This window comes from Giraffa tippelskirchi, chromosome 5, assembly GCF_054371585.1.
Source record: "Giraffa tippelskirchi isolate mGirTip1 chromosome 5, T2T-mGirTip1v1.2.pri, whole genome shotgun sequence".
Lineage (NCBI taxonomy): Eukaryota > Metazoa > Chordata > Mammalia > Artiodactyla > Giraffidae > Giraffa > Giraffa tippelskirchi.
This window is the reverse complement of record NC_137279.1, coordinates 127,380,005-127,406,035: the sequence shown is the minus strand read 5'-3', so window position 1 is coordinate 127,406,035 and position 26,031 is coordinate 127,380,005. Positions and strand designations below refer to the sequence as shown.

General features: G+C 44.9%; 1 protein-coding gene across 17 annotated transcripts in view; it reads right to left on the bottom strand.

Annotated features, from left to right (window-relative positions):
* The window catches only part of ABCA4 (ATP binding cassette subfamily A member 4), a 174,195-nt gene that overhangs the window by 12,602 nt on the left and 135,562 nt on the right, over positions 1–26,031 (bottom strand). For 15 of the 17 annotated variants that reach the window (XM_081486239.1, XM_081486253.1, XM_081486252.1 and 12 more), the window contains 14 exons: positions 25,735–25,833; positions 24,734–24,920; positions 20,240–20,334; positions 18,724–18,756; positions 17,218–17,323; positions 17,009–17,083; positions 16,583–16,752; positions 14,524–14,701; positions 9,912–10,027; positions 8,721–8,868; positions 5,851–5,974; positions 5,157–5,286; positions 1,625–1,745; positions 1,148–1,210 (listed from right to left, as the gene is read on the bottom strand). In XM_081486239.1, the coding sequence (XP_081342365.1) occupies positions 1,148–1,210; positions 1,625–1,745; positions 5,157–5,286; positions 5,851–5,974; positions 8,721–8,868; positions 9,912–10,027; positions 14,524–14,701; positions 16,583–16,752; positions 17,009–17,083; positions 17,218–17,323; positions 18,724–18,756; positions 20,240–20,334; positions 24,734–24,920; positions 25,735–25,833 (1,645 nt within the window). The remainder of the gene's footprint in view (positions 1–1,147; positions 1,211–1,624; positions 1,746–5,156; positions 5,287–5,850; positions 5,975–8,720; positions 8,869–9,911; positions 10,028–14,523; positions 14,702–16,582; positions 16,753–17,008; positions 17,084–17,217; positions 17,324–18,723; positions 18,757–20,239; positions 20,335–24,733; positions 24,921–25,734; positions 25,834–26,031) is intronic. The other 2 variants (XM_081486255.1, XM_081486247.1) reach the window with 2 other exon arrangements.

Here is a 26,031-nt window from a genome sequence, read left to right as displayed (position 1 = left end):
GGTGAAGGGAGGCATGCTGGACCCATGCTGCCACATAAAGGTGATTAGCCATTTATGGCGTATGGTAGCAGAATGTGTCATTTGGCATGAGGGTGATTGTGAGCTGAAGGCAAATGGGAAGAAACAGATATAAGAAAAGCTCTCTGTCCTCCCCTTATTTGCCTCAAAGCAGGACATAAATTTAAAAGGTGTTCCCCTTTCCTCTCTATCAAGATGGATAAAAGTAATCACTGGAGACAACTTTAGACTCTTACTAGGCTAGAGATGACACTAGAGGAATCTATATCACAAGCTTTAGTAACTAGCCTTTATCTGCCATTATTTACACATACAGGGCTTCTCTGGTGGCTCAGATGGTAAAGAAGCTGACTTCAATGCAGGAGACACAGGAGATGTGGGTTTGATCCCTGGGTCGGGAAGATCCCTTGAAGAAGGAGTGGCTACCCACTCCATTATTCTGGAGAATTCCATGGACAGAGGAGACTGACAGGCTACAGTTCATGGGATCACAAACACTTTACCCATACACTTGCCTACAATCCACCCCTCTAGAAACTGTATGTCCATTTCCTATGTCCTGTAACTTCCCTAAAAATGTATTGTTCCTTTGCTAAGGTGCTACATGAGGCCAAGTTCTAACCACTCCTTTGGGGTAGTCATCTCTCCTGCACATGTACAGTGCACATGCTAACAAACTTTCTCTTTGTTTTTCTCTTGTTACTCCATTTTTTATAAGTCCAGTTGACAGAGCCCTGGCTCCAGAACCTAAGAGGGTAGTAGGAAGCAGAATTTTCCTCCTTGACAGTGACTGCTGAGCACTTGAAATGCATCTACGTGTACTATGAGCTTAAATGCACACTAGATTTTGAAGATTTAGAACAGTAACAAAAAAGAATATAAAATATCTCATAAATAACATTTTATATGACTTACATGTTGAAGTTATACTACTTCAGATATATTGGACAAGATTAATGATTAAGACTAATTTCACCTGCTCTTTCCCCTATGGCTACTAGATGATTAGAATGACCTACGTGGCTTGCATTTTATGTCTATTGATCAGCTCTGTTTCAAAGGAGACCAGGGACATGCACGGAAGCTGGTTTCCTGAGGTCCTTTCACATGTGGCCCATAGAGTACCCACCTCTCCAGGGCGGACTCCCACACACAGCCTGTCCACTGCTGGGCTGGAGGTGCCTGAATAAACCTGCAAGATCAGGGAAAGTGGACTGAGGACTAACAGAGGGTTAAATGGGGGAGGGCAAAAGAGCAAACAATGGCTTAGGTGAAGGTTACACATTGACACAGATGTGCATAGAGGTGCCATGAGCACTGAAGAGTGTTGAAGCTGAGCCCCTGTGCAGAAATGGAGTGCAGGAAGATTCGCTAGCAGGGCTCAGTTGCAGCGGCTCTTGCTGAGGCCCAAGATGAATGCTAGGGAAAGTGCATTAAAAGTTCTTGGAAGACTAGTTATAACAAAGATGACGATCTCACATAAAATTGGGGAAAGGAATTGCTTGCATTAGCATATTGCCTGTTCTACAGAAGGCAAATTACAGCATCGTGCCATCTTAGTCCAACTGGCACCTCCAAACTAACATGCCTGTATCTATTCTCTTACCTTGGTGAGTTCATTTAGCCTTAAGATATCAGTTTTATTTCCTCCACTAATAATTCTTTGCCTTTCTTCAGCCACATCATCATCTTCATCTATGATGGGCTCCTTCGCGGGCTCAGTAGTCCTAGGGGAAGAAAAGAGGACAGAGTGGGCTGGTGTACAGTGTCCTTGGCACTGTCCTTTCATCTTATCCTCTGCTCATTCACTGGCCTCTACCACAGCCTAGCCTTCCACCCCTAAGGCTTGACTCTCAAAAGGACTCTGCACAGGAAAGGTGTCAGGCATTAGGCAGAGAAGGCAAACACTTGGGACCAGAGTCTGCCCTGGTCTCCAGTTCTGGCCTCCTGGTGTGTGACTGTGGGGATGTTGCTGAACCTGTCCAAACCTCGCCTCCTTCAACCATAAGACAGGGAGGGCGTGGTAAGAGCGTCTACCTCATGGGATTGTGGTAAAGATGAACTTGGCACAGTGTCTGGCATAGAGTCAAGACTCAAAACCTGGTAGCTGCTATCATGATAGAACCCTTCATCTATGGTAAGCACTCAACAAATGATAGTTACTAGCAACCAAGCCTCTTACTTCTTTCAGTCCATCAGGTTATCTCCTGTCCCAAACTGCAGTTTTCCATCAGCTGTAGGTTAAAACCCTAACTCCTCAGCTGAAATCCCAGAGACCTGCAGTCAGGTCCCACCTACCCTTCCCATTCATCCTCCCATTAATCTTTCTCCTTTTTTTTTTCATTCAAAAAATTATAGAGAGTTTTATTATTGCAGTTAATGGTGTTATTATTGGCAGAGCCCCTTGGACAGCACTGAGATCCAATCAGTCAATCCTAAAGGAAATCAACCCTGAATATTCATGGGAAGGACTGATCCTGAAGCTGAAGCTTCAATACTTTGGCCACCTAATGAGAAGAGCTGACTCACTGGAAAAGACCAGTGATGCTGGGAAAGGCTGAGGGCAGGAAAAGAAGGGGGCAACAGAGAATGAGATGGTTGGATGGCATCACTGACTCAATGGACATGAGTTTGAGCAAGCTCCGGGAGATGGTGAAGGACAGGAAAGCCTGGCATGCTGCAGTCCATTGGGTCACAAAGAGTTGGACATGAATTAGTGACTGAACAACAACACTGGTAGACAAAGAAAAAGTGAAAGTGAAGTCGCTCAGTTGTGTCCGACTCTTTGTGACCCCATGGACTGTAGCCTACCAGGCTCCTCCGTCCATGGCATTTTCAAGGCAAGAGTACTGGAGTGGGTTGCTATTTCCTTCTCCAGGGGATCTTCCCAACCCAGGGATCAGACCCAGGTCTCCTGAGTTGTAGGCAGATGCTTTTACCTTCTGAGCCACCAGGGAAGTCTAAATTCCCTGGTAGAGAAATTACATTCCCAATGGCCTGGCCCACCCAGTTAGTGACTCAAGAAACAGAGTAGCAGAATTATATCCAATCTCCTTATTGTCCATTTGAGGAAACAGGTTCACAGAGGGGCAGGTACTTCTGTCAGGTCAGGTCCTACAGCTCAGAGTCCTGCCGCCTTGCACTGGATGGTTCTCTTGCAGCATAATTACTCTCCAGTAATTAATTCAGTAATACTCAAACCCTTTTGAATATGTACACTCAACATAATTTTGAAAAGCTTTAAGTAGATACCTAAATTTTCTCCCCACACTTTAAAAAGTATTTTTTTTTTTTGGCCATGTTGTGTGGCATGTGAGATCTTACCCATTTTTCTTTTGGACTGTCTCCTCCACCAACCATAGCTCCATCTACCCATCTACTCATAGCTCCCAGTTCAGGCTAGGCTTTCCCAGCTCCCAGTCCCTGCAGGCATTTCCAGTGGCTCAGTGTTCTTGTTCTCCTGTCCTGCCGAACAGAATCCTCACCATCCTTAACAACACAGCCTCTTCTCTGAACACCCTAAATACCCTGACCTACATGCTCTCCTCCCTCTGTCCCTGGCCATATCCAGTTCATTACTAAGTTTTGTCTAACAAACTTCTTACTATTTACTCAATCAACTTCTTTTATTCCATCTCTTAACACCCCCACTCCTTTCCAGGCTACTCCTGTCTCTTGTCTAGGTAACAAAGCAGCCTCCTGTCTGATCTCTGCTTCTAACGCTGGTAGATCATGTCATTTCCCTGATTAAAACACCCCACCAACTTTTTGCTGTCCTCAGGCTTAAATTCTAAGTCCTCACCAAGGTGAGGGGGCATTTCATGACCTGACTCTGCCTTCTTCTCCCGACTCATCTCTCACCACCTCCACCCCAACCCTCTCCTTTCACAGCCATCCTGAACTCCCCACATGTGGGCATATCCACTACCAAGAGCACCTGTTCTTCCCTCCTCTCTCTCTTTTCCTGGTTGTTTCTCAGGATGGGCACTGTTGTATTCTTGAAGCCAGAGATTCTGAACACTTCTCTGGTCCTCTTTCTGGTCTAATGCAGAAGGACACACTTGACGTGTTGACACCAGAGTTTGAGGCTAATGTGTCTATTTAAGTAAATAACTCTTGCTTCTCTCCCACCCAAGGCCTCTTAAAGAGGCAGCCAAAAAAAAAAAAAAAAAAGAGGTGGTCAAAGCTACAGAGGGGGGCTTGCAAGGACTGAGGGTCCCATGGACAAATCCCCATGCTAGAACCACTTTCTGGTCATTTTTTTTTATTCTAAGTGTGTTGACATTCATTATCTTATTCAATCTCTCTCCAGTAACTCAAATTCCCTGAGAATTAAAAGCTAAAGACAAGTCCTCTGAGTCTTTATTTACATGTGACCACATTTGGCCTGAGAGGGTGAGAGGGTAAGGGACACTGTCCAGGAAAGCTTGTTCTGGGTGCCCAGTGACTTGCAGTTCAGGCCTCTGAGCTGAGGCCAGTAAATATCAACATGGGTTGCAGAGGAGGGCTGCCTTCTGGAAACCTGAGCACCCACTTCAGAATGAGGCAGGGCCTTGAGCAAGAGAATGGGAAGAAAGGCATGGCTGAGCTGGGTCAGGGTTGACAGACAACCCTCTTATTCCCCAACCAGGGCGGCATGATCTCTGCTCCACCCCTTCCACACTGCACCTGGCTGCCTTCACCTCAAATATCACCCCCTGTATTACTCTCTTCCCCCTCTGCCCTGTCCCCACTCTCAAATCTCTAATTAGCAAAGGGGCCTGATTTGTCTATTTCCTCATGAATGCATGTATCGATTTCCTAGTACTTTGGATATCAATTAATCATTATCATTTGTGATGCTATGATCCAATTTAATATGATTATCTCTTTATTAAATGAATGGGATTAAATACTAGTGATTGAAATTAACTGCATTGTATTCTAAACACTTTAAAATTTTCACAAATTCTAATGTGACTATTTTAATGCGTCTCTCCTTGCATTATTCAGAAGAAGCCAGGCTTTGAGAGCATAACAGTCTGTATGGAGTGGGGCTTATGAGGAAAGAGATGACCACATGGATGTGAAATCAAGTTCCCTGACTGAGAGATGCGAGGAGCTGGCCTTGGTACCCTCAGGGTAGTGGTGGAGCATACCATCTGCTGGAGAAGAACTGGTATTGGATGAGGAGCGTCAGGAGGAAGTACCCCACACCTTCTACTGCCATGGCAACCAGGTTCTTCCCAATCAGGTCCCACTGGAATGGATTTGAAGAGTGCTCCTCACCTGGGGATGCAGACCACCAGAAAATGACAGGAATGAAGTCCTGTTGTCCCAGCTGTCCCGAAAGACCTAGTTACAACACTAGGCTCAGCTAGACCGTGCCTTATGCAAGGGATTAAGTCAGTGACAAACCCGAGTCTCTGTGTTGTGTTTAGCTGCTCAGTTGTATCTGACTCGTTTCGACCCCCTGGACTGCATGCAGCCCGGCAGGCTCTTCTGTCTATGAGATTCTCCAGGCAAGAATACTGGAGTGGGTTGCCATGACCAGGGAATCTTCCCAACCCAGGGATTGAACCAAGTCTCCTGTAATGCAGGCAGATTCTTTACCATCTGAGCCACCACCCGAGTCTCATATTGGCTCAAGTCAGAGTAGGAACTGTCCCTGACCCCTCCTTTGCTCCTCAGCCATGGACACAGAAGCACACTGATTCCTTCTAGTATCAGGAAAAAATCCCCCAGACCAACCAGGTGCCCCCAGCCCCAGTCCAGGCTGCAGGTTGGTCATAGAAACTCCCACTGCAGCCCTCCCAGTCTTGGAGGATCCAGGGCCACATGACTGCTACCCACCAAACCGGGCATAGACGTCTGTCACTGCCTGGCTCAGTGCCAGGTCAATGAGACCCCGGCCCAGGCAGAAGTGGGGGAAGATAATGAGCAGCTTCCTCAGCATGGCATTGAACCTGAGCAGCGTCTGAAATATAGAAAAGCAGGACAGTCAGTGATGGGGGCCAAGCCTGTCTGCCTTCTCCTGAGTGGAGCAGGGCCAGGGGATGGTGTGCAGCCAGAGGGGCCTGGCTGCTGGAGGGATCTGTCAAGCAGATAGAAGGCTTGGGAATACTCACAGGAGGTGTCCCTAGCCGGCAGCCTGCTTGGGGAACTTTCACTGCAGACTCACTTTGAAATTACACAGGAAGCCTCCCAGGCTTTTGTTACCAGGAGATGCAGCAGCTGCTGGGCATGTGGCCTGAACTCTCCCTCCTTTGGTACAGCTACGGGCTGCGTTGGGGCTCAGGCTCTGTCACTGGCAGTGTCGTGGCCTAGCTTGTACCAAAGCAGAGAGGGCCCCTGAGCATCTTCTAGCTCTGCCTCTCAGCTCCCATAGGACAGCAACGGCTGTCTGCCAACTGTCACCAGCAGAAAAGATGGCCGGAGATCCTCCCTGGTGTCTGGGTTGTGCTGGGGGGACTTATTTTCAGGTGGTAGACTGTATTTGCTGTATGAGCCTCAAGTGTCAGTGTCAGGCAGAGGGGACACCAAGGGGCTGAGGCTGACCTAGTTTTCTGGCCCATCCCTGCCGTACAGCCTCCTTCCTCTCTGGCCTCTTCACTTTTGCTTACATCACCTCATCCCCTTCTATCTACCCCTCCCCAACGTCCCCCTCCCCTTCCTAGAAGGCACTATGTTCTTATCTCTAGGCCCTTGCACTTGTAACTTCTATTAACCATTGCTATTAGTGAAAAGAATGCTCTTTCCCCTCCTGCTCTCTGGCAGATTCCTGCCCTTCTTTAGAAACCCAGCTCATATACTCTCTTCTTGCCTAAACCTTTCCAGATTCCCATGGAAAAACATTGAACCCTCTCTTACAGGACTTCCCACGTCACCATGATAAATTTTTTTTTTACCTGCATATTTTCTGCACTAGTGCCCAGAGAGCAGGAACTGGGTCCAAATTATTTTGGTGTCCTTCCTAAACACCTGACACCTGATTAGCTCATTGTAGGTACTTCATTGTTTATTAAGTGGGTTAATAAAATACTACTTATTCCAAGCCAGGTTCGAATTGAATTCCTCTATCAAGGTCCTCCTGACCCCATAGTCCAGCTCTTTTGGCCCACTCTGGTCTGTGGTGCTTTATCAGTCTTGCTCCTTTGATGTTCTGTCACACGCTGTCTCATGGAAGGTTATGTACCGCCGTTTATTATCAGTTCCTAATTTGGTGTGCAGATCATTTCCTCGCTGGAAGGGAGTTCCTGGGGCCACACTGGTTTATACTGGCACATTCATCACATGGTGCTCTCCTAGTGGATGTCTCTGTGACCTGGGGAGCCTCTTGTGGGATTCTGGGAATTTCTGCAGCATCTGTCTATTCCACAATTCAGGGGAAAGCAACCAGCTTTTTTTATGCAGGGGAGGGGTGTGCACTCAGTAGTTGTTGGCTAAATGAGTGAAGCCTGCAGGAGGATGTTTTGAGTTAGTTTAAGCTCTTTTTTTGAAGTAACACACTCTATTAAGATGTGATGAGCTGTGAGCCTGTGACAAAAGCAACTCTAAAGAGCAGCATAATCAGTCTTCCAGGATGCTCTGGTCATTGGTGGAGTCTGTGTTCTCATCCACCTCCCGTCTGGGGTCTGACTGTGATGTGGTACATTTTTTATCAGTCATGGGACAGCTGGGGTTTTGCTTCTTGCTTAGTGGCCACAGAAAGCCTGACAAGGTCAGGGAAAGAGTTTCTCTCAGGAAGCCATGGGACTGGGTGGTTAATGCAGGTTTGCCTTGGGTCCTCCCAGTAAGGCCTGGAAGCAGGAGTGGGGAGAGGGGCCACAGGACAGGTGTGCAGTGTGCTGGCCGGTGCCCACCCTCTCAACTGCAAAGACCTTCTGAGAGAGAGAAGGGCAAGAGAGGTGCTGGGGACACAGGCACACAGGAGATCCTTGGGAATGTTTCCAGGACAGCCAGAGCTCAGACACAGAGGACTGGGGGAGCAAAGACAGCCCTGGGGCACTGCCATTGTTTTAGTATTCATTCTGGCCAGTTCTTTCTGGGCAAGGAGCAGTCTGGGGGTGTGCATGTGACAACTGGACTGCACAGCTCATAAAAATGGGTCATTCAGCACAACAAATTCCTAACCCTAATCTCAGGATTAATTCTCATATTATTCTGTTACAATATGTGTATGAATTTGGGAGAAAGGTCATATACGTATTAGTTTATATGTCAGCATACTGAACACCCATGCATACACTCCAGAATACATAAGAAATTCAAACAAAACGTTGCCTCTGGAGAATGGAAGTAGGCAAGTGGGAAACAGGAGTAAGGAGGAGACTTTTCATGTATGCCTTTCTGTTCTTTTTAAATTCTGAAATCACATAAATGCATTACCTTTTGTATATGTGCGTGTAAAGCCTTACACCCAAAGTCCCCAAGGATACTTTATTGAAGAAGTAAGATCTAAAAGCTTAGAATTACGAAAGGTACTTCATAACTTGCAGAAAGGGTCCAGAAAACCATGACATTCAGAGCATATGAATGAACAAAGAGCTTAAAGAAACAAAGAAAGGAAGGGAAGAGGGGAGGGATAAAGGAAAGGAGGAAGCAACATTCATTTATACACTAAGAATGTACAGACATTGAGTTTGCCCCTGGCTCTGCTTGACCATCACACACCCTCCAGTGTCCTAATAACCAAATGAAGAAGCCAAGAAAGGCACACTTACCTGGTTATTCTCAAATAATTCCAGGACGAAAGTGATGGCACTGCTGTTGACGCCAATGAACAGATTAGCACAAGATAAGGCCACATAGGCAGTGCTGGGGATATCGAACAGGAAGGATGCCGGGTACATCATGGGAATCACTGCCCACCTGTGTGAAATGACACAACTCAGTTGATGGAGTTCCAATTTCCACCCCATCTACTGTACCCCTAGATATAATATATTCCCTTCTCACACAGGGTGGTATGTTTGAACTGATAAAGAGTCCAGGGTAACCAAAGAGATATTCCCTTTCTTGGTCTTTGCTCTTCATCTTTGAATGGAGACAACAATGCCTTTCCCGACCACCTAGTGGAGTTTTTGTGAGGAGCGATGAGATAGTAGCTGTGAATGTGCCTTGTAAATTGTAAAGCCTTACACAATAGATAGGAGCATTCTCTACCCTGCAATACTTCTCATTCTCGTCTGGATCAGCAAAGCTGGGCTGAGATTCCAACAGGCTAACAGTCATAGTTCACTGGAGCTGATATGTCACACTCACACTGTTCCTGAATTCTCTAAGAGAGATGAATAGAGGCCATTGTTCTGGCAAGACACTGCTGGCGTCTGTAGGAAAGGCCAGGTATCCTGATCTCCATTTTGCAGATGGGGAAACTCAGGCCCCAGTGGGGTGAATTACTTGTCCACAGTTATATTTATAGTAAGTGGTGGGCTTGGATATAAAGTTGTATGCTCTGTAATTCTATTGGATTTAATCTTTGTGTTATTTTCTGGTCCTGGCCCAGGAATGACTTTTCAGTTGTAGTCTTCTATGTACAAATAACTTTTGGCTGGTACAGGAGACACTGAGATGGACAGATTGACCACAGATGAATGACAGTCAGAGCTGAGTGAGGAACTGGGAGAGTGATGGATTCTCAGACTTTGGTCAGGCCATAGTTTGAGTGGAGGAAGATTAAGATTCAAACCATATGGGGTGTCTCCATTGTTCCTGAGTGCACTGGGCTGCAGGAACACCTCCGTGCGTGGAGCCAGAAACAGAAGCCAGCCAGATTCCTGATCAGCAGCCGCAGACCCTGCCAGGAACTCGAAGCTGATCTTGACACTGGAAACCCAGGTTTTCTGTCAGAAGAGCAAGCTCCTCCCCTGGCTTCCCTTCAGCAACATCAGCTAACAGCCCACACAACTCACCCGTACAGCATGAGCAGTGCAACAAGGGCTGGAAGGTTGTCTGAAGAAGTGTAAGCTTTCTTCTGAAACCCGATGAAGATGCCCACCACCAGTGCAGCGCTTACAGTGTAATTCATCTTGAAGAGAGAAGAGGGGAGCAAGGTACTTAATCTCTGCACCTCTGTTTCTCATCCAGTAAGACAAGGGCTGGGCCAGGCTCCTCCAGTACTTACAGTTTGGGATCCTGATTCTATTTGTATAAACAGTTCTTGGCTAGCAAACATATGTAAAGGTGTCCTTCGTCCTCCTACCCTACTTCACCCCCACCTCCCTGCACAGGGAACCTTCAGTTGTGTCTTTTGAAACAATGAATTATAAAATTCCACCTGATTTCTCCTCTTTCTAGTAGGTCTCAAAGTCCTGTTGATTCTACTTTCTAAGCATGTCTCCAGAATTCAGAAAAATTTATAGTGTAATCCTTGGCCTCACATCACTTCCTCCCCTCTCTTCTTAACAGAATTTAGTCCATCAGGCTGGACAGGGAAAGGTGGGCAGCCATGGTGAGGGTAGGGGAGGAGTCAGAATTGGTCCCAAGCAGAATGAGAATCTAAGAACGGCATCCATGGAGGTGACCTGGTATGGGGTGTGGAGCCCCAGGGGTGCTGGAGCCTCAGGGGGTTCAGGACGGTGTCCTTACAGGGGGCTGATCTGGTGTGGGATATCAGAACCAGAATGGAGAGGATCTGCACAAGAAGGCAGGCGGCTGGAGGAGGGAGAGGAAGGTGTCCACACAGCGGGGAGGATGAAGGCAGAGATGGGGAACTTATTACACACAGGTGTGTTGCTCAGGCAGGTAAATGAGTCTGGGGCAATAGCGACCAGTTTTTCCCTTTTGGAGAAGGGAGTTACAAATATGGAAAGACAGAAACCTGAGTGAACCTGTAGTGCTGGATTGGAACTAGTGGTGTTTTCTAGTGAATGTTTTGTTCAGTTTTGTTAGATTCCCAGGTTGCTCAGTGGTAAAGAATCCTCCTGCCAATGGTGGAGATGCAGGTTCAATCCCTGGGTTGGGAAGATCCACTGGAGAAGGAAATGGCACCCCTACTCCAGTATTCTTTCCAGGGAAATCCCATGAACAGAGGACTCTGGCAGGCTATAGTCCATAGGGTTGCAAAAGAGTCAGACACAACTTAGTGACTAAACAGCAGTAACAACAACAATTGTTCAGTTTAGTTCAGCATATAGATGAAGTATAGATGTACATGTGTGTATGTCTATGTATATACATGCATATCTCACCTAGTTGTCTCCACTGTGAAGGCCTGGGACCATTGATATCCCAGGGGCAATGAATATATTCACCACCAAGATCTTGGTTTTGAAGGACATTTTCCACTGGAAGGAACCAGAACTCCTTGGGGAGATGGCTGACTCCAGGGCAGAGAACTTGGATGAATTCAAGGAACATGGGGACACAAGTCAAAAGGGCATGGGAGCTGGCTTGGAGGAGTTCCCACTGGCCAAACTGGGGATAATCTGAGCACCAAAATCAGTAAGAATGTATCAGACTGTAATCTGTGGATTAACACAGGAATCATGACTCCATAAAAGCATAAATAAACATACAAATAAATGGAAAGTTTGATTTAAAAAAACAGGATATTTACATAACTTCAAAGTTGTTGTTTAGTCACTGAGTCATGTCCTGGGGAAGGAGGTGTCTGTGTATGGTTGATGTCCATGTTCCAGAAACAGACTTGAAAGTGACCTCTCAGCTGCCTTACAGATCTTTTTTTCTTTGAGGTAAAACAATCTCTTGAGTATTGTTACAGTTTTACTTTTGTGGATGAAAAAGAAGTTTTACTTTTGTTGGATGAAATTCAAAAGATTACTTTGTTGTTGGGGAACTTACTCTGTTTCAGTAGGACTCCATGAGACTAGAAAATTTTTAAAATTGTGTTTTTTTCAGTGGAAGTTTTAAGTTTCTAAATAACTACTCTCATCTTATTGTGGAGGCCATCTAAAAATATCATTGATACCCCAAGTGAAAAATATTTAGTAACCTGGAAAACTGAGATCAAATTAGAAATTACTTAATTCTTTCATTTAATGGTAATTTAGGTTTCAAATCCTGGAAAGACAGGGAGATGTAGAAATAATTTTTAAATGTCTGTTGTTGTTGTTTAGTCACTCAGGCATGTCCAACTCTTTTGCGACCTCACGGACTTTAGCCCATCAGACTCTTCTGTGTCTGTGTGTGTGTGTGTGTGTGTGTGTGTGTGTGTGCGCTCAGTGTGTCCAACTCTTTGTGAGACCATGGACTGTAGCCCGCCAGGCTTCTCTGTCCATAGGATTTCCTAGGCAAGAATACTGGAGTGGGTTGCCATTTCCTTTTCTAAGGGATCTTCCTGACCCAGAGATCGAACCCATGTCTCCTGCATTGGCAGGTGGATTATTCACCACTGAGCCACCAGGGAAGCCCTAGCTTCAAAGTACCTCTCTCCAAATCCTGATTAATTATAAGTGAAAAAGAGTAACTTTACAGTAAACGAGCTCAGCAGACACCATCTTAATCAAGTGACAAAAGTGATCATCAGTCATAGGACAAATTGAAATTAGAAGCTACATGATAGGATGTAGTGAGCAGGACAGAGCATCCATTAATGAAACTGCTGCTAAGACCTGAATCCAATCATGAGGAAACATTAGGCAAACCCCAACTAATGGACATTGTGCAAAATAACTGGTCTACGATCTTCAAAAGTGTCAAGTCATGAGTATCAAGGAAAGAGGGAGGATCCATCCCAGGCTGAAGGAGACTGAAGAGACAAGGCAACGAAATGCAATGTGTATGTGTATGTGTGTGTGTGTGTATCTTATGAGGAAGTTACTCTCAAATGGCTCAGAAAAAAGTTTCAAACTGTATTTTCAATGTTTTTATAAATTTGTGGTTATTTCAAAATTTAAAAGAAAAACAGATGATATATTAAAAATAAGAACTTACAACATCACATATGTGCTGAGTGAATGATATAAACAATGTGTTTGTTCATTTATTCAACAATGACCTCCAGGCCAATGTTATCTTTTTACCATTGGCCAATGAGGGTCCTTAGTTCCAACAATATAGCTCCTTGAATTGATTCCAGGCCATTCTTAAAATTCTAGAGCATCAGGAAGCCTGCTGGCCTCACAGTTATCATTTCCAAACTCTTCATTAGACTGCCAAGTGTCTACTTTGCTAGAATCATCTCCCATTCAGACACTCACTTTGTCTCTTTGTCTTTCTGTCCACAAATTTCTCCTTAGGCTCACAGATCTCTTTCTGTAGCCAGGCACGGGCGTGGGTCAGCCTCAACTGTAAATTCTATTCCTTGTCTTTTTTTTAAAAAAAAAATAGGATGCAAAACCAGCACTTTAATAGCTTTTCAGTGCAGGAGAGCCTAGCTTCTCTCATGTTTAAAGCACAGGCCAACATGAGTGACTACAAGTGATGCTCCTGTTCAAAGGGAGGCTTGTTGTCTCTGACCTCCTCCCCATGTGTTCGTAAGTGTTTCCTCAGGTAGACAGAAGCTAGAGGAAAGATTAGTTGCTACCAGTGATTTCTGGTTTTATACTGTTAAAGCGATGGCTGCTTAGTAAGTTGAGTAGGAGAGAAGAGATCATGTCTTCATAAACCCTAAATCTGTCATCATTATTAAAAATCATAGTGGAAAAGGTTGTGTTGGTCTCCATCATAATATATTCTATCTTCACATGAAGTGGAGGTTCATGTTAGTCTTAGAATGTTGAGATAAAACAAAGTATCTTATTACCCAAGATGCCTGGAATAGACTGGAATTGGTGTCAAAACAACTCCCACATTATAACCAGACCTTTGCTGTCAAGTCATTTGGACCCTGTGACCTGTAGTAAAGTAGCCCATCCTGACCCCTTTCTTCCCCCACCAATTCTGATTCTGAGGTAGTAGTCTGCTTCTGATGTGATAGTGTTTTGTTCTTGTTCTCTGAAGTGGTAGCTCATCTAATATAATGAAGATCTGGTTGGGAAAGTGAAATAAGGCCACTGGATAGGGTTTCCAGATTTAGCAAATAAAAATGTAGAACATGCAATTAAACTTTAATTTCAGGTCAAAAACCGATAAATGTTTTTGGTAAGAATGCAATATTTGAGGGGGAGTTAGGATAAACTATACTAAAAATTATTCATTGTTTTATCTGAAATTTAAATTTAACTGGATATCCTATGTTTATCTGGTGACTTGATCATAGGGGAGGTTCCATTTTACCCACTTTGAGGGTGGGGTGAGATTTAAGAAGAGCATGTAGGGTGAAGGACCTCTTTATATTACCTCTTCAGCTCCAGATTATTCCCAGGAAGGCCAGCCTCAGGCCTGCCGAGCAGTGATTTTTTGGTGGGTCAGAAGGCCCCTGTGCAGGACATGTAGAGCACCCCCCACCTCAGTTGTTAAGCTGTGCCCTGCATCTTTCCCCAGCTTGGGCCCTGGGCATGGCACCTTCTGGCAGCCCTGGCCATATGAGAGCCCCACCCTGCTGTGTTCCTTCAGTCAGAACAGACACAAACACCCGCCACCTCGGGCCCAGGGTGGCGAGCGCGGTGCCGGGACACTTACAATGTCCCAGAGGAAGTTGGTCAGCCAGTAGGTGGTGGGGCTCACTCCGCTGACAAACTGGAGGTGCTTGGCCTTGTTCACCCTCTCCTGGATCAAATAAAGGACAAAGCTGGCAGGGACGAAGGACATGGCAAAAATCACGCAGATGGCCACTAGAGCGTCCACCGAAGTGGTCAGTCTGTAGAAGGACGGGAGAGATGGGGAGAGAGAGGTAGGTGAAGGAGGAGGAGTAGAAGCAGAAGGACAAGATCAGGCTCTGGAAAGTCCTCACCCCACCCCAAGGAATAGCCTCCAGAATCCCCTTTCTTAACCTGAAGCTTGTCATCCCACTTGACTGTCTAAATCAAACAGGGTCAAGGTGAAGGTGAAGTGGAGATTTGTGTGTTTCCTGTTCTAGGCTGATGTTGAATGTTAAGGTTATGTAATATATAACCAATGTAATATCATACACTGTTCCCCGTTAATATGAAAGTCTAGATACATTTTCTTTGTATTACGTTTTCTAATTATTTGTTGATTGTGTATAGGAATGGATTTTTACCTCAAAAATATCATGCACTATAATGCTTTTATTAGTTCTAATAATTTGTCTATAGATACTCTTGAATTTTTAGGTAGATAAATGGTTTGTGAAAAGAAATACATTTACAAAAGCAATAAATTATTAAATCATGCATTTAAGAAATACATCAGAACACAGAGAAATGTTACATTATAATGTAAGTTTAAGTGAGAAGGGAACAGGCTGGTTATGCAGGCACTTGGCAATATTCACTCTTTCCTGGATCAGACAGAAAGCATCTGCCTGAGGGGGCAAGTGTGGGCTGAAATCTAACCCAGCCTTCACATACGAGCCATGAACTCTGGTGTGGGCCAGTGTTCACCTTGACAAAGGAACATGTGTTCATACTATGTCGCTTCAGTCGTGTCCAACCCTTTGCAACTCTGTCCATGAAATTCTCCAGGCAAGAATATTGGAGTAGTTTGCCATGCTCTCCTCCAGGGAATCTTCGCGACCCAGGGATTGAACCCATGTCTCTTTACATCTCCTGCATTGCAGGCGGGTTCTTTACCACTAGCGCCACCTGAATCACCTTTCACTAATTCCCACAAAAGCACTACATGTGCTGGTCGATGCCCCTGTTAAAATGACAGATAGCATGATCCACACATATAGTAAGATTAGAACAACTGATCAGAAGGAAACACCAAAAAATGGTTAGAGGAAATACCCTAAATTGTTGGGTTATAGAAACTCAGTTCTTAAAACTCTCTTCTATAAACCTTATTTAGTGAACATATACTATTTTATATACTATTCTTATAATCACAAGACTCCTATCTCATATTTAATATTCAAAAGGCTTGGCAGAAAGTACAGAAACTTAGGTTAAGTGAGAATGGACATAGACTATTTTTCCTCAGTCTAGGGCCTCAGTGGGTGTCCCAGGGAAGGTCCCTAGGGCTTCAGATCCAAGTTTAGCCATGACCTTGGGCATGGTCAGGGCACTTGGAGTATACAGGGCCCCCTTACTGCCTTCCAGAAGGAGTTCGTACTAACAAAGGCATTCTCACCAAATATAGACCTTTGATAAGGCAAACATGTTATAAATTGCAGAAGAGCGATGTTTTTACTGCTTGAAGCTGAGCCTATGCGTTAGGAAGGTAAGGATATGCTGACAGGTCCAAAGCCTGACCGTCTGGGGGAAATTACTGGAATCTAAGATAATTACTGCTGGGGCGATGAAAGATTTACTGAACTTCCTAGTTCCTGGCAGTCATTTTGGATACTGGAAAGGAGACGATTTGTATAAGTTCCAGGAGCAATAATGTTACCAAAAGCCAAAAGGGAAAGGAACCAAACATATGCTTACTTTCCAAGTAAGTGAGGAGAAAGAATGGCCAAGCAGTTGGGCACAAGGAATCTTATGTTTCTGTGCACCTGATTAAACAAGCTTGCCATCCAGTCTGGCAGCTCCTGCTAGTGAAAACCCTCTTGCGGTGTTCAGAGTGGAGAAGGTGACAAGAACTCTGTGAGGCTGGGGGCACAGGGGCTTACACTGTGATCTCAGAGAGCTGCTCCTTGGTCAGGTTCAAGGGCTGGCTTATGATGGTGATGCCATACTCCTCGGGATTCTTGTCCTTGTGCAGGCTAGCCCGTAAGATGGCGTTGTGGGCCACGTTGAGGAAGCTGACCACAGCATGCCAACCTTTGTTGTTAAACCACACCTAGAGGGCAGAAAGGGGGCTTCGTTAGGCTCTACTCTATAGGATACTCTGCACTAACAGCAGCTGTTTAAAGAAAAAAGTGAGCTGCAGGAAAAAGAACGTGAGCAGGAGGAAGGTTTTGGTAGCTGGGAGACATTTCATGCCAGATTTCAACAGGAGGAGGGGTGGAATTTAATTAAACTGGGAAAATAAAAATAAAACAATCACCAGCTCATGTGAGTTTTTAGCTCTAGGGCAGATCATGCAGGGCCAATACCTTAATGTTGTCTTCAGTTTCTAGTTGTTTAAGGAAAGCAGGCATTTCTTTAGCGGCCTCTCTGGTGATAGGGCCCTAGGAAGCCATAAAACACAAACAAGAGGGTTTTTCCCACTTCCCCTCACCCCCTTCTCTTAGCACTCATGATCATTTCTATTTCATAAGTGGCAAGTTGAAAGTCCCACCAAATCTCCAGTCTGTTTACATACCCCGCTCACATTCATTAACTGGCCAAGGTCACTTAAAAATCCAACAAGCGCTTCTCCAGTGATGGGGGGCGCTGGGAGCTTTCCTCCAATAGAAATTCCTCCATACCTGACAAGGGAACAAGAAGTCCTCAGTTCCGTGTCATGAACCATGTGACCATGTGTGTGTACCTCAAGGCTGCCATAGCTCTCAGTTTCTGTAGGAAAAGGTGAATTTTTGCAGGAATTGTCTAGACTAGTGGGAAACACGGCTTCACTTTACAAACCAACTTTTCACAGCTTCTTCCTCATCTCTAGGGTGAAGTCCTGACCCCTTCTGAGCTTGGTGTCTGTCAGCCTCTCCAACTTCACCCTCCTATGCTTGACCTCCAGTGGCCCATTCCTGCCATCCAGTCACGCCACAAGCTCCGAGTGGTCTCTTTGCCTTTGCAGGGCTGCTAGTTTCTCTGAGTGCCTTTCCAACTCATCTGTTTTGTGTTATCTTCTCTTTGAGGTCTTCCCTGACTTACCCCCACCCCTACCAGTGGTTCCTCTTCTGTGCCGCTTCTGTACTTTGCAGGTACTTCTAGTGTGCTGGACTTACCATCACTGAACCTGGCCCAGTCTGCCATCCTCTCTTTGTGCCTCTCACCCATCCCTGCCTTAGGGAATCCCTCACCACTCCCTGCGTTGACTCCTACTCTGGTCTTCAACTGCGATCCTACCCTTGGGTCTCTCTCTGTCTAACACATCCTCCACAATGGTGCCCTAACACTGGCCTGGGCATGTCACTCTCTGGCTTAAAACTCTTCAATGGCAGCATAAAAGCCAAACTTCTCAACAAACATAATTAACTTATTGAGTAGGGGAGGCAGAGGAGGAGAACTTTATTTCTCAGAGACTCAACTTGTCCTCCCCACCTCCCTACCTTTCTGCTTCAGTTGAGGCCCCTCACTACTTTCTAGGGAATGATTCTAAAAGCTGAATTTTACTTTCATGGCCTATAGCCTGCCCAGGATATCAAGTCAACATCAGCTCCACATTCATTCCAGAGGCCCTGTTCCTGAGGGAGCCTAGGGAGGCCAGCTCACTCGTAGACTGTCTCTGGAGGATTCTCAAACCTCAGGAACCACATGAACCTCCTGGATACCTCAGGAACAAGGTGAGCCTGGGGCTGAGCCAGACTCCCTGAGCCTTAAATGGAATAGCCCAAGGAATGCCAGGGCGTAGGGTACTTGTGCTCTTGCTATAAACTGTTATTTACTTGGAGGTTTTAGAACCTCCCTGGAGGGAGAGTGCTCTGGAACTCCTCTTCAGGAAGTATCCCCTCTCATTTATGTCCTCCGAGGAGATTCACTGCTGAGCATCTTCTAGGCACGGGGTGTCTGTAGCCACGTATCCCTTAAGACATGTCCTGAGCACATATGGAACAGCTCATCCACGTGACTTTGAGGTGTAACTTTTTAAATGTGCAATAATTTAAAATAGATCACTCTGAGATTTTAATTTCTTACAAAAATAGTTTCTTACCTCTGTTCATTGACCCAGAATTTGCTCTTCAAACTGAAAGCCGAAACAAATCATACAGTGAATACAACAAATATACAGGGGTGTTAACTTTCCCAAATGCCCACTGGGGTGTCCCAGTCTTCAGGGGCATTTTTATATTTCCTGATAGCCCCTCACAGGCCAAAGGCTGAGCCTGAAAAAAATCTGTGGAGAAAAGACTGATGTTTTCTAACCCTTGCCCTCTAGTCACATCCTGACTGCTGGGCCTTCTGGCTGGTCCTGTTGTAAGGTCATCTGTCAGATGATCTGAACCCAGAAAATATGACAATGATCATGCTAGTGTGGAATAAAGGCTGCAGCCCTTCCCCATTCCACCTGGCAAGAATGAGACTCTCATAATCACCTGCACGTTCGGAGGAAGTTCTGAATTATTCCTACTGCAGAGTTAAGGGACTGACTTCCAGCCAACAAGGGACAAAATTACAAGATTGGAAACACACAGAACCAGCTCTAGTCCTCATAGTTCAGGCTCACAAACTATCTTCGCCACAAAGCACAAAATCCAAAATTCCACATTGCAAATGTGCTGCTGAGAACAAAGGGTGGGATGGGGTCATTGTTTACTGCATTATTGAATAAATTCTATGCACTCTGCTTGCATTTTCGTGCTCGAATGGTATTCCTCATTTGCTAACTGCTGGCTTGGCACTCCTTTCTCAGCAGCTGCTTTCACCATCTGCAGTGTGTTGTAGTTAACTGGGTCCATTAATCCTTTGCTTAGGGACTGGGAGGGGAAGCAACTGAAAATATGACTAAAGTTAGACAGTATGTTTTATTTTAAAATTCCAGAGAACATGGGGCTTAGACCAGGGTCCCCTATAACCCTCTCTCCATAGCATGCTCTTATCTCACTGTTTGCTGTGATGGGGCTGCTGAAGTTGGTCTGTCCTGGATGGAGCTCGATGAGAACAGCTACAGAGCTGAGAGGAGTGCGCTGGCATTGGGAAGGGCAGTGATACAGGGGGTAAGTCACAGTCAGAGTACGACAGGTACAGTTAACCTGGACGACCTGTGGACTCACATGGACTCTCTCCCACTGCCTCGTTCCTATCTTGATCTCATTGTTTCCTTTCTCCTTGTTGCTTCTTACTTTTCCTTTTTGATTTTCTCTTGGTCTTCTACCTCTCCCCCTTACTCTCCTTCCTCCCTCCAAACTTCACCTCTCTTTTTGAACTACTTAAAATATGAGACTGTATTTTGGAAAAATTCTATACTTTCTTATTTTACTTGTAGAAGTGCATGGGTTAAACTTTGCTTGGCCTAAACAAAACCAAAAACAAAACAAAATTAATCTTAAGTTGCATTTGACTGGTATATGCCCTAACTGCCTTTTCTATCAGTTGAGACTTTCAAATTAGGAAAAAGAAAAAATTCCACTGCCCTGATTGTTGAAAAGTCATGAGAGGAAATTATCTTCTGATCCTAGTTAATATTTTCCCAACGGAGCCAGGATGAAAAGTATAAAAAAGTATCTTACCTGCTTCGGATAAGAGCAGGATATGTTTTTACCAGGAAGTCGGAGACATTCCTGTCTGTAAGGTCCTGCAGAATTTCAGTGCTGCGTTGTATTCTCTGAAGCAAGGACATATCTGCATTAATTACTTCTGAATTTGAGGTGAAACTACTTGTTCTTTTCCAAAAATTATTTGTAGACTCAACTACTGGGAAGACAGTAAAGGATTGGTGTCTCCCTAGTTCCCACAGCAATGATGTGAAAGTCACTTTTGAGCCCTCTTTTTTCTTTATTCCATTGACGACCCAGGATAGTTCTTACTTCAGAATCAATCTCCAATCCATCTGCATGTCTCCAGCTCTACCACTATCACCCTAGACCAGGTTTCCACCCAGGCATCACCTGGACCTCTACAGACACTTCCAAACTGGTCTCTGCTTCCACCCTGGCCCTCCACAATCCATTCTCCATTCAGTAGCCAGACTGAGCTTAAAAAAATAATCAATCAGAATATACCATTCGCCTTGCTTACCACACTGCAAAAAGCCATAGGATCAGATCCAAATTCATTACCAAGGCTGAGTTCATCTGTAGGTACCCCCTCACTCCCCGTCCTCCCCACTTCTCTTGTTTCTCAAATGCACACCTCTCATTCCTTCCCTCTCCCTGGACAACCTCTCATGGCTAACTTGTCATCGTTCAAATCTCAGCCCAAAGTTTATTCCTCAGAGAAGTGTTTTCTGTATCCAGTCACACCTGGTAGTATTGTCTTCACACCTTCATGTCTATCTGAAATTTTCTTTCCAATCAATCTGTTTACTTGTTTTTGTCTGTAGGATAGGATACAAATTCTGTGAGAGCCAGGACTTTTTCTGACTTGTTAGCTGTTGTGTCCCCAGCACCCAGAACAGTATCTGGCATAGAGCTGACACAATAAATTTGATGTGAATGAAAGAAATCAAACAGTGCCTTACAATTTACATCACTTTGAAAATTCATCTAGAACACTGAGGTAATCAAAAGATTTTAGAGAATTCAAAAGTGCATGAGTTTGACCACCAGGTGGCACTTTAAATATGAGCATACATAGCATTTAGTTTTTGGTCAGTCATGAACCTGGGATGTCAAGAGTGCCACCCAAAGGCAGGCGGGGAAATTCCTGGCAGGGTACACCACCATCAATATATACCATCATTCTTATCAGTTTTCCATGGTTTTTGTCTTTCCCGCCCCTTTCCCATTTTACTCCCTTCTTCAATTCACTTTCTTCACCTTGTTCCTCTCTAATTCTAGGAGAACTAGCATGCACTGAATGCTTACTGTGTGCCAGGCACCGTGTTAAATGCTCTACATACATCATCTCAATCCTCGCATCCTTGTGAAAGAAGTGTTGCTCTAATTTATAGATAGAGAAACTAAGGTTCAGAAAGGCTAGCTAACTTGTACCATGTTATAGAACTTGTGGGTGGCTGTTCTAGGACCTGAATCTGCATCTCTCTGGCTCCACAGCCCTGCTCTTTTTACTCTGTCACCTGATCTAGAGCTGCAAATGGCACTTGGGTGAACTGCCAGGCTCCCTGGGTGGAATCTAGGCTGGAACAATGGCTGGTGCCTGGAAATTTACGACAAAATATTTTCTAAAAATTCTGTCAAATGCGATACTCCTACAATTTTACCTCTGTGTATCCCAGAAGTCACGGATGGAGTCCCTCCTACTCAGGACCCAACACCACTCAAAGAATTTTAGAGAAGGAAAGGACCCTAGAGAAGAACACATCCACCACCCCATTTTCCATTTGGGTACAATTTACTACCTCTGAATCAAGCCCATACTTTGGTCTTATTCCGGGCTGAATGGGGGAGAGTGTGTGAGTGAGTGTCGTGAGTGGGTGTGAACATGAGTGTGTCAAAGACACACACACACACAGAGCAGCCTCTGTGTAGATGCCTGATGAAGGTGCTCCTAAGAGAAGCATGAATGATGGTGAGGAAAAGCAAGAGTCATAGGAAACCACGGGAACTGATTTGCTTTTTATCAGACTGGCTCTGAAATTTTTTTCTTAAGGGCCGAGGACTAACCAATGCACAGGATCACAGGCTCAGTGCCCTGACAATGAATGAGTTTGGGTAGAAGCAGCCACAGGGCCCCTCAGCAAACCTAACAGAAGCAAAGCTTCCTTCAGGGTACCAAGAATCGGGACAAGCCCCTGAGTCCCTCTTTTGGGATCCCTGGCTTCCCCGGTGGTTCAGTGGATAAAGAATCTGCCTGCACTGCAAGAGACACAGGAGATGTGGGTTCAGTACCTGGGTGGGGAAGATCCCCTGGAGGAGGAAATGGCAATTCACTAAAATATGCTTGCCTGAAGAATCCCATGGATGGAGGAGCCTGGTGGGCTATAGTCCATGGGGTCACAAAGACTTGGACATGACTGAGAGACTAAACACACACACACATGCACATGATCCTATAGTGGCTAAGTTATGATTCAAAAGGAAAATATGTTGCTTGGGAAATAGAAAGGTTTATGCTTTTAGCACAAAAAGAGAGGAAAGTAGGATGTTCATAAACACAGAATTATTTATAAGCCAGAAACGGTGATCGATGCTGTGGCAAAATGTAGTTGTCCCCCATCACTGCTCTGCCTTTCTGTCATATGACAGGTTGAGTACAAGGCCACTCAGAGCAAAGACTATAGTTCTCTGCCTCCCTTGATGTTCAGTTCAGGCCAATGATGTCACATGAAAGTGCTGTGTGGTAGCCTATGGAAATCTTCCTTTAAAGACTGTGTGTTTACACATGCTGCCCTTTCTTTTTCTTTATCCCTTGTTCCAACTGGTGCCTGGAAAGATGATTCTGCCATCTTGGCCAATGAGGTTGAAGCCTGTTTACTATAAAGGAGTGACAATACAGAACACCATGGATAATCCACATAAACTTTTACACAAGAGAGAAGCAAGCTGTGTCTAATTTTATCCCCTGTTTGAGGTTGTCATCACTTGAGTTAAATCTATTTCTAAACAAGTTTCCTTATCCACTTTATCTCATTGAATTTTCATAATAATGTTAAGAAAGTAAGTGCATCCATGCTAAGTCGCCTCAGTCATGTCTGACTCTTTGTGACCCTATGGAGTGTAGTCTGCCAGGCTCCTCTGTCCATGATGATTCTCCAGGCAGGAATACTGGAGTGGGTTGCTGTGCCCTCCTCCAGGGGATTTTTCTGACCCAAGGATTGAACTCATGTATCTTATGTCTCCTGCATTGGCAGGCAGGTTCTTTACCAGCTGAGCCATCTGGGACCCCTAAAAAAGTGTAGTTATTTTCAATTTATAAGTGAGGAAATTATCTCCAATTTATTAGAGAGGCCAAGTAACCCGTCCATGGCTCTCTGATGCCAAAGATGGTGCTCATCCCACTGCCTCTTGGGGATTTGTTCATTCATTCATTGGCAAATCATGAGAGATGACCATATAGTACCCAGCTCTGTCCTAGTCAGCTTGGAGGCCTGTTATCAACCTGAGACAAAGTAAGACTTCTCTGGCCCCACTCACTGTCTCTAAAACCCCATGGAAAAGCTCAATGTGATACATTATGGCGTTTAGAACTCCATGAGGATGCCACTCAGAGCCAAGATTGCTGATGGCCTTGAAAAACACAGATTGCTACCTCTGTGTGGTATGCATGTGTGTGTATGTGTGTGTATGTCAATTACACAGCACATGGCAAATTTCTTCATTAAGATTGTTAATAAGTGTGCACTTGAATGGACACTACAACATTGTTTATAACAGAGAAAAATTGAAAATCCACACGTTCAGCAATGAGTGAAAGTTGCTCATTTATGTCCGACTCTGCAACTCCATGGACTATGCAGTCCATGGAATTCTCCAAGCCATAATACTGGAGTGGGTAGCCCTTCCCTTCTCCAGGGGATCTTCCTGACCCAGGAATCGAACTGGGGTCTCCTGCATTGCAGGTGGATTCTTTACCAATTGAGCTATCAGGGAAGCTCCTATCAGCAATGAGAGATGAAATAAATTAAAGTAAATCCAAACAGTAGGATAGTGTGCAGACATACTATGATGACATAGATGTATATTTACTGATGTGGACATATGTTCACGATATGTTGTTAATAGCAGGTTTTAGGACAACATTTTGAATATAATCCTGTTTGAACAAACAAAAACTAAATGTTATTGGTGGTTATTGCCAAGTGATAGGGTGATATCTTTTTGTTCTGACCTATCTGTATTTTCTAATTTTTCTATAGTAACCATGCATGATGTATTATTTTCTCAATACTTAAATATATTTTCTTACTAGATTGAACGGGAGTGTTTAATGGAAATGAAACTTTTGGTCAGTGACTTCCTTCAGTTGATGAGGACCCAGAGCCTCACTTAGTCCTTCACTTAGCTGTTAGTTTGAAATGTTAGTTGTCTAGAAGCTCAGGAGGTGCAATGGCTGCTGTTGCAGGCAGGCTCAGGGCCCTGGTGGCCCCCAGAGGGTGGAGGTACCTGCGGGGGTGGGAGGCCCCCTGCGCCCTCAGGGCACTCAGGGAGCATGGTGAGCTTCTCTCTGGTGCTGCACCTGCAGGAAGGTGAAGGTTGGTCTGCTGTCCATTGCTGCTGCTGGAGCAAGTGGGTGACGTCTGGGGACACAGATGGAGTCTTCCAGGGGCTTGAATTTCCACAGGGGAACTCCCTCATGGAAGATAAGAGCATATTCCACACTCAGATCCAAAGTTTATAAAAACTCCTAAAAATGAGAAATAGCACCCAGCCCTTTCCTTCTTAGCCATTTTTGCCCTTTCCTCAGACCCATGCATTTTCTTCTACTCTTCAAGGTTTCTGCTCAAGAAAAATCAAGACTAGAATTTTGTTGATTGACTAGATGGTGTGGGTCTGGGCAAAGATTATCTAGAATGATTTAATTTCCCGTTTATCTGCTGGTAGCTCTGTTAAGGAAACAAATACAAGAATTTGAAATTAGTCCATTTTGGTCCTCCTAAATAACTCTGAAAAAGACTAGATGAAAAAAGCATTTAAAATTATACTGAACATTTTAAATTCTTGGTGTATTTCAAACAATGAATGAAATGAAATGAATGAAAGCATGACTTTGCCTCTAGAACTCTCTTCTCTACACTGAAAGCAATATTGAAAGTTGGCCATATATGTAAGCAATGCCATTCTAGATCCAGTTACACAAGAGCACACCCCACATCTCTCTCCTTCCTCCTTCAGATTCCTTTCGAATAAGTTGTGAGTAGCATATGTCAACTCAGCTTGGAACTTTATTGAGAATTATAGAAACAGAGATGCAGAGGCTTCCTGAAAGCTAGTGAATACCCCTGCACACAGGTGTTGAAGGAGAGGCCAGGTGAGAGCTGCTCAGGGGTACAGAAGTGTCTGAGTAATATAGATGGGGTCTTGCCAACCATGCCATCCTAGGCCCCCACTATTGGGGTCTCCCAGGGCAGCTGTTGGTGTTACAGCAGAGGTGCACAGGGACTTACGGAAGCCACCCTTCCTTCAGGCAGCGGTTGCCAAAGCCTGGCTTATTCACAAGGACATCTGCAAGTGCAGAGAGCCGTTCACTGTCCGGCTGGTCCATGCTAGACAGAGCGAGAGGGGCATAGTCAGTGGACACGTGACTGGGACATAGGAACAAAGCCACCAACATGCAACTCAACAAATGTCTATTGAATGGGTACTGTGTGCCAGGCATGTACACAGAACACAGGATGCTGCCTTGATGTGGCTATGGGTCTCCTGAGAAGGGGGTAGGTAGGCTGCCTGAACACACTCAGTAG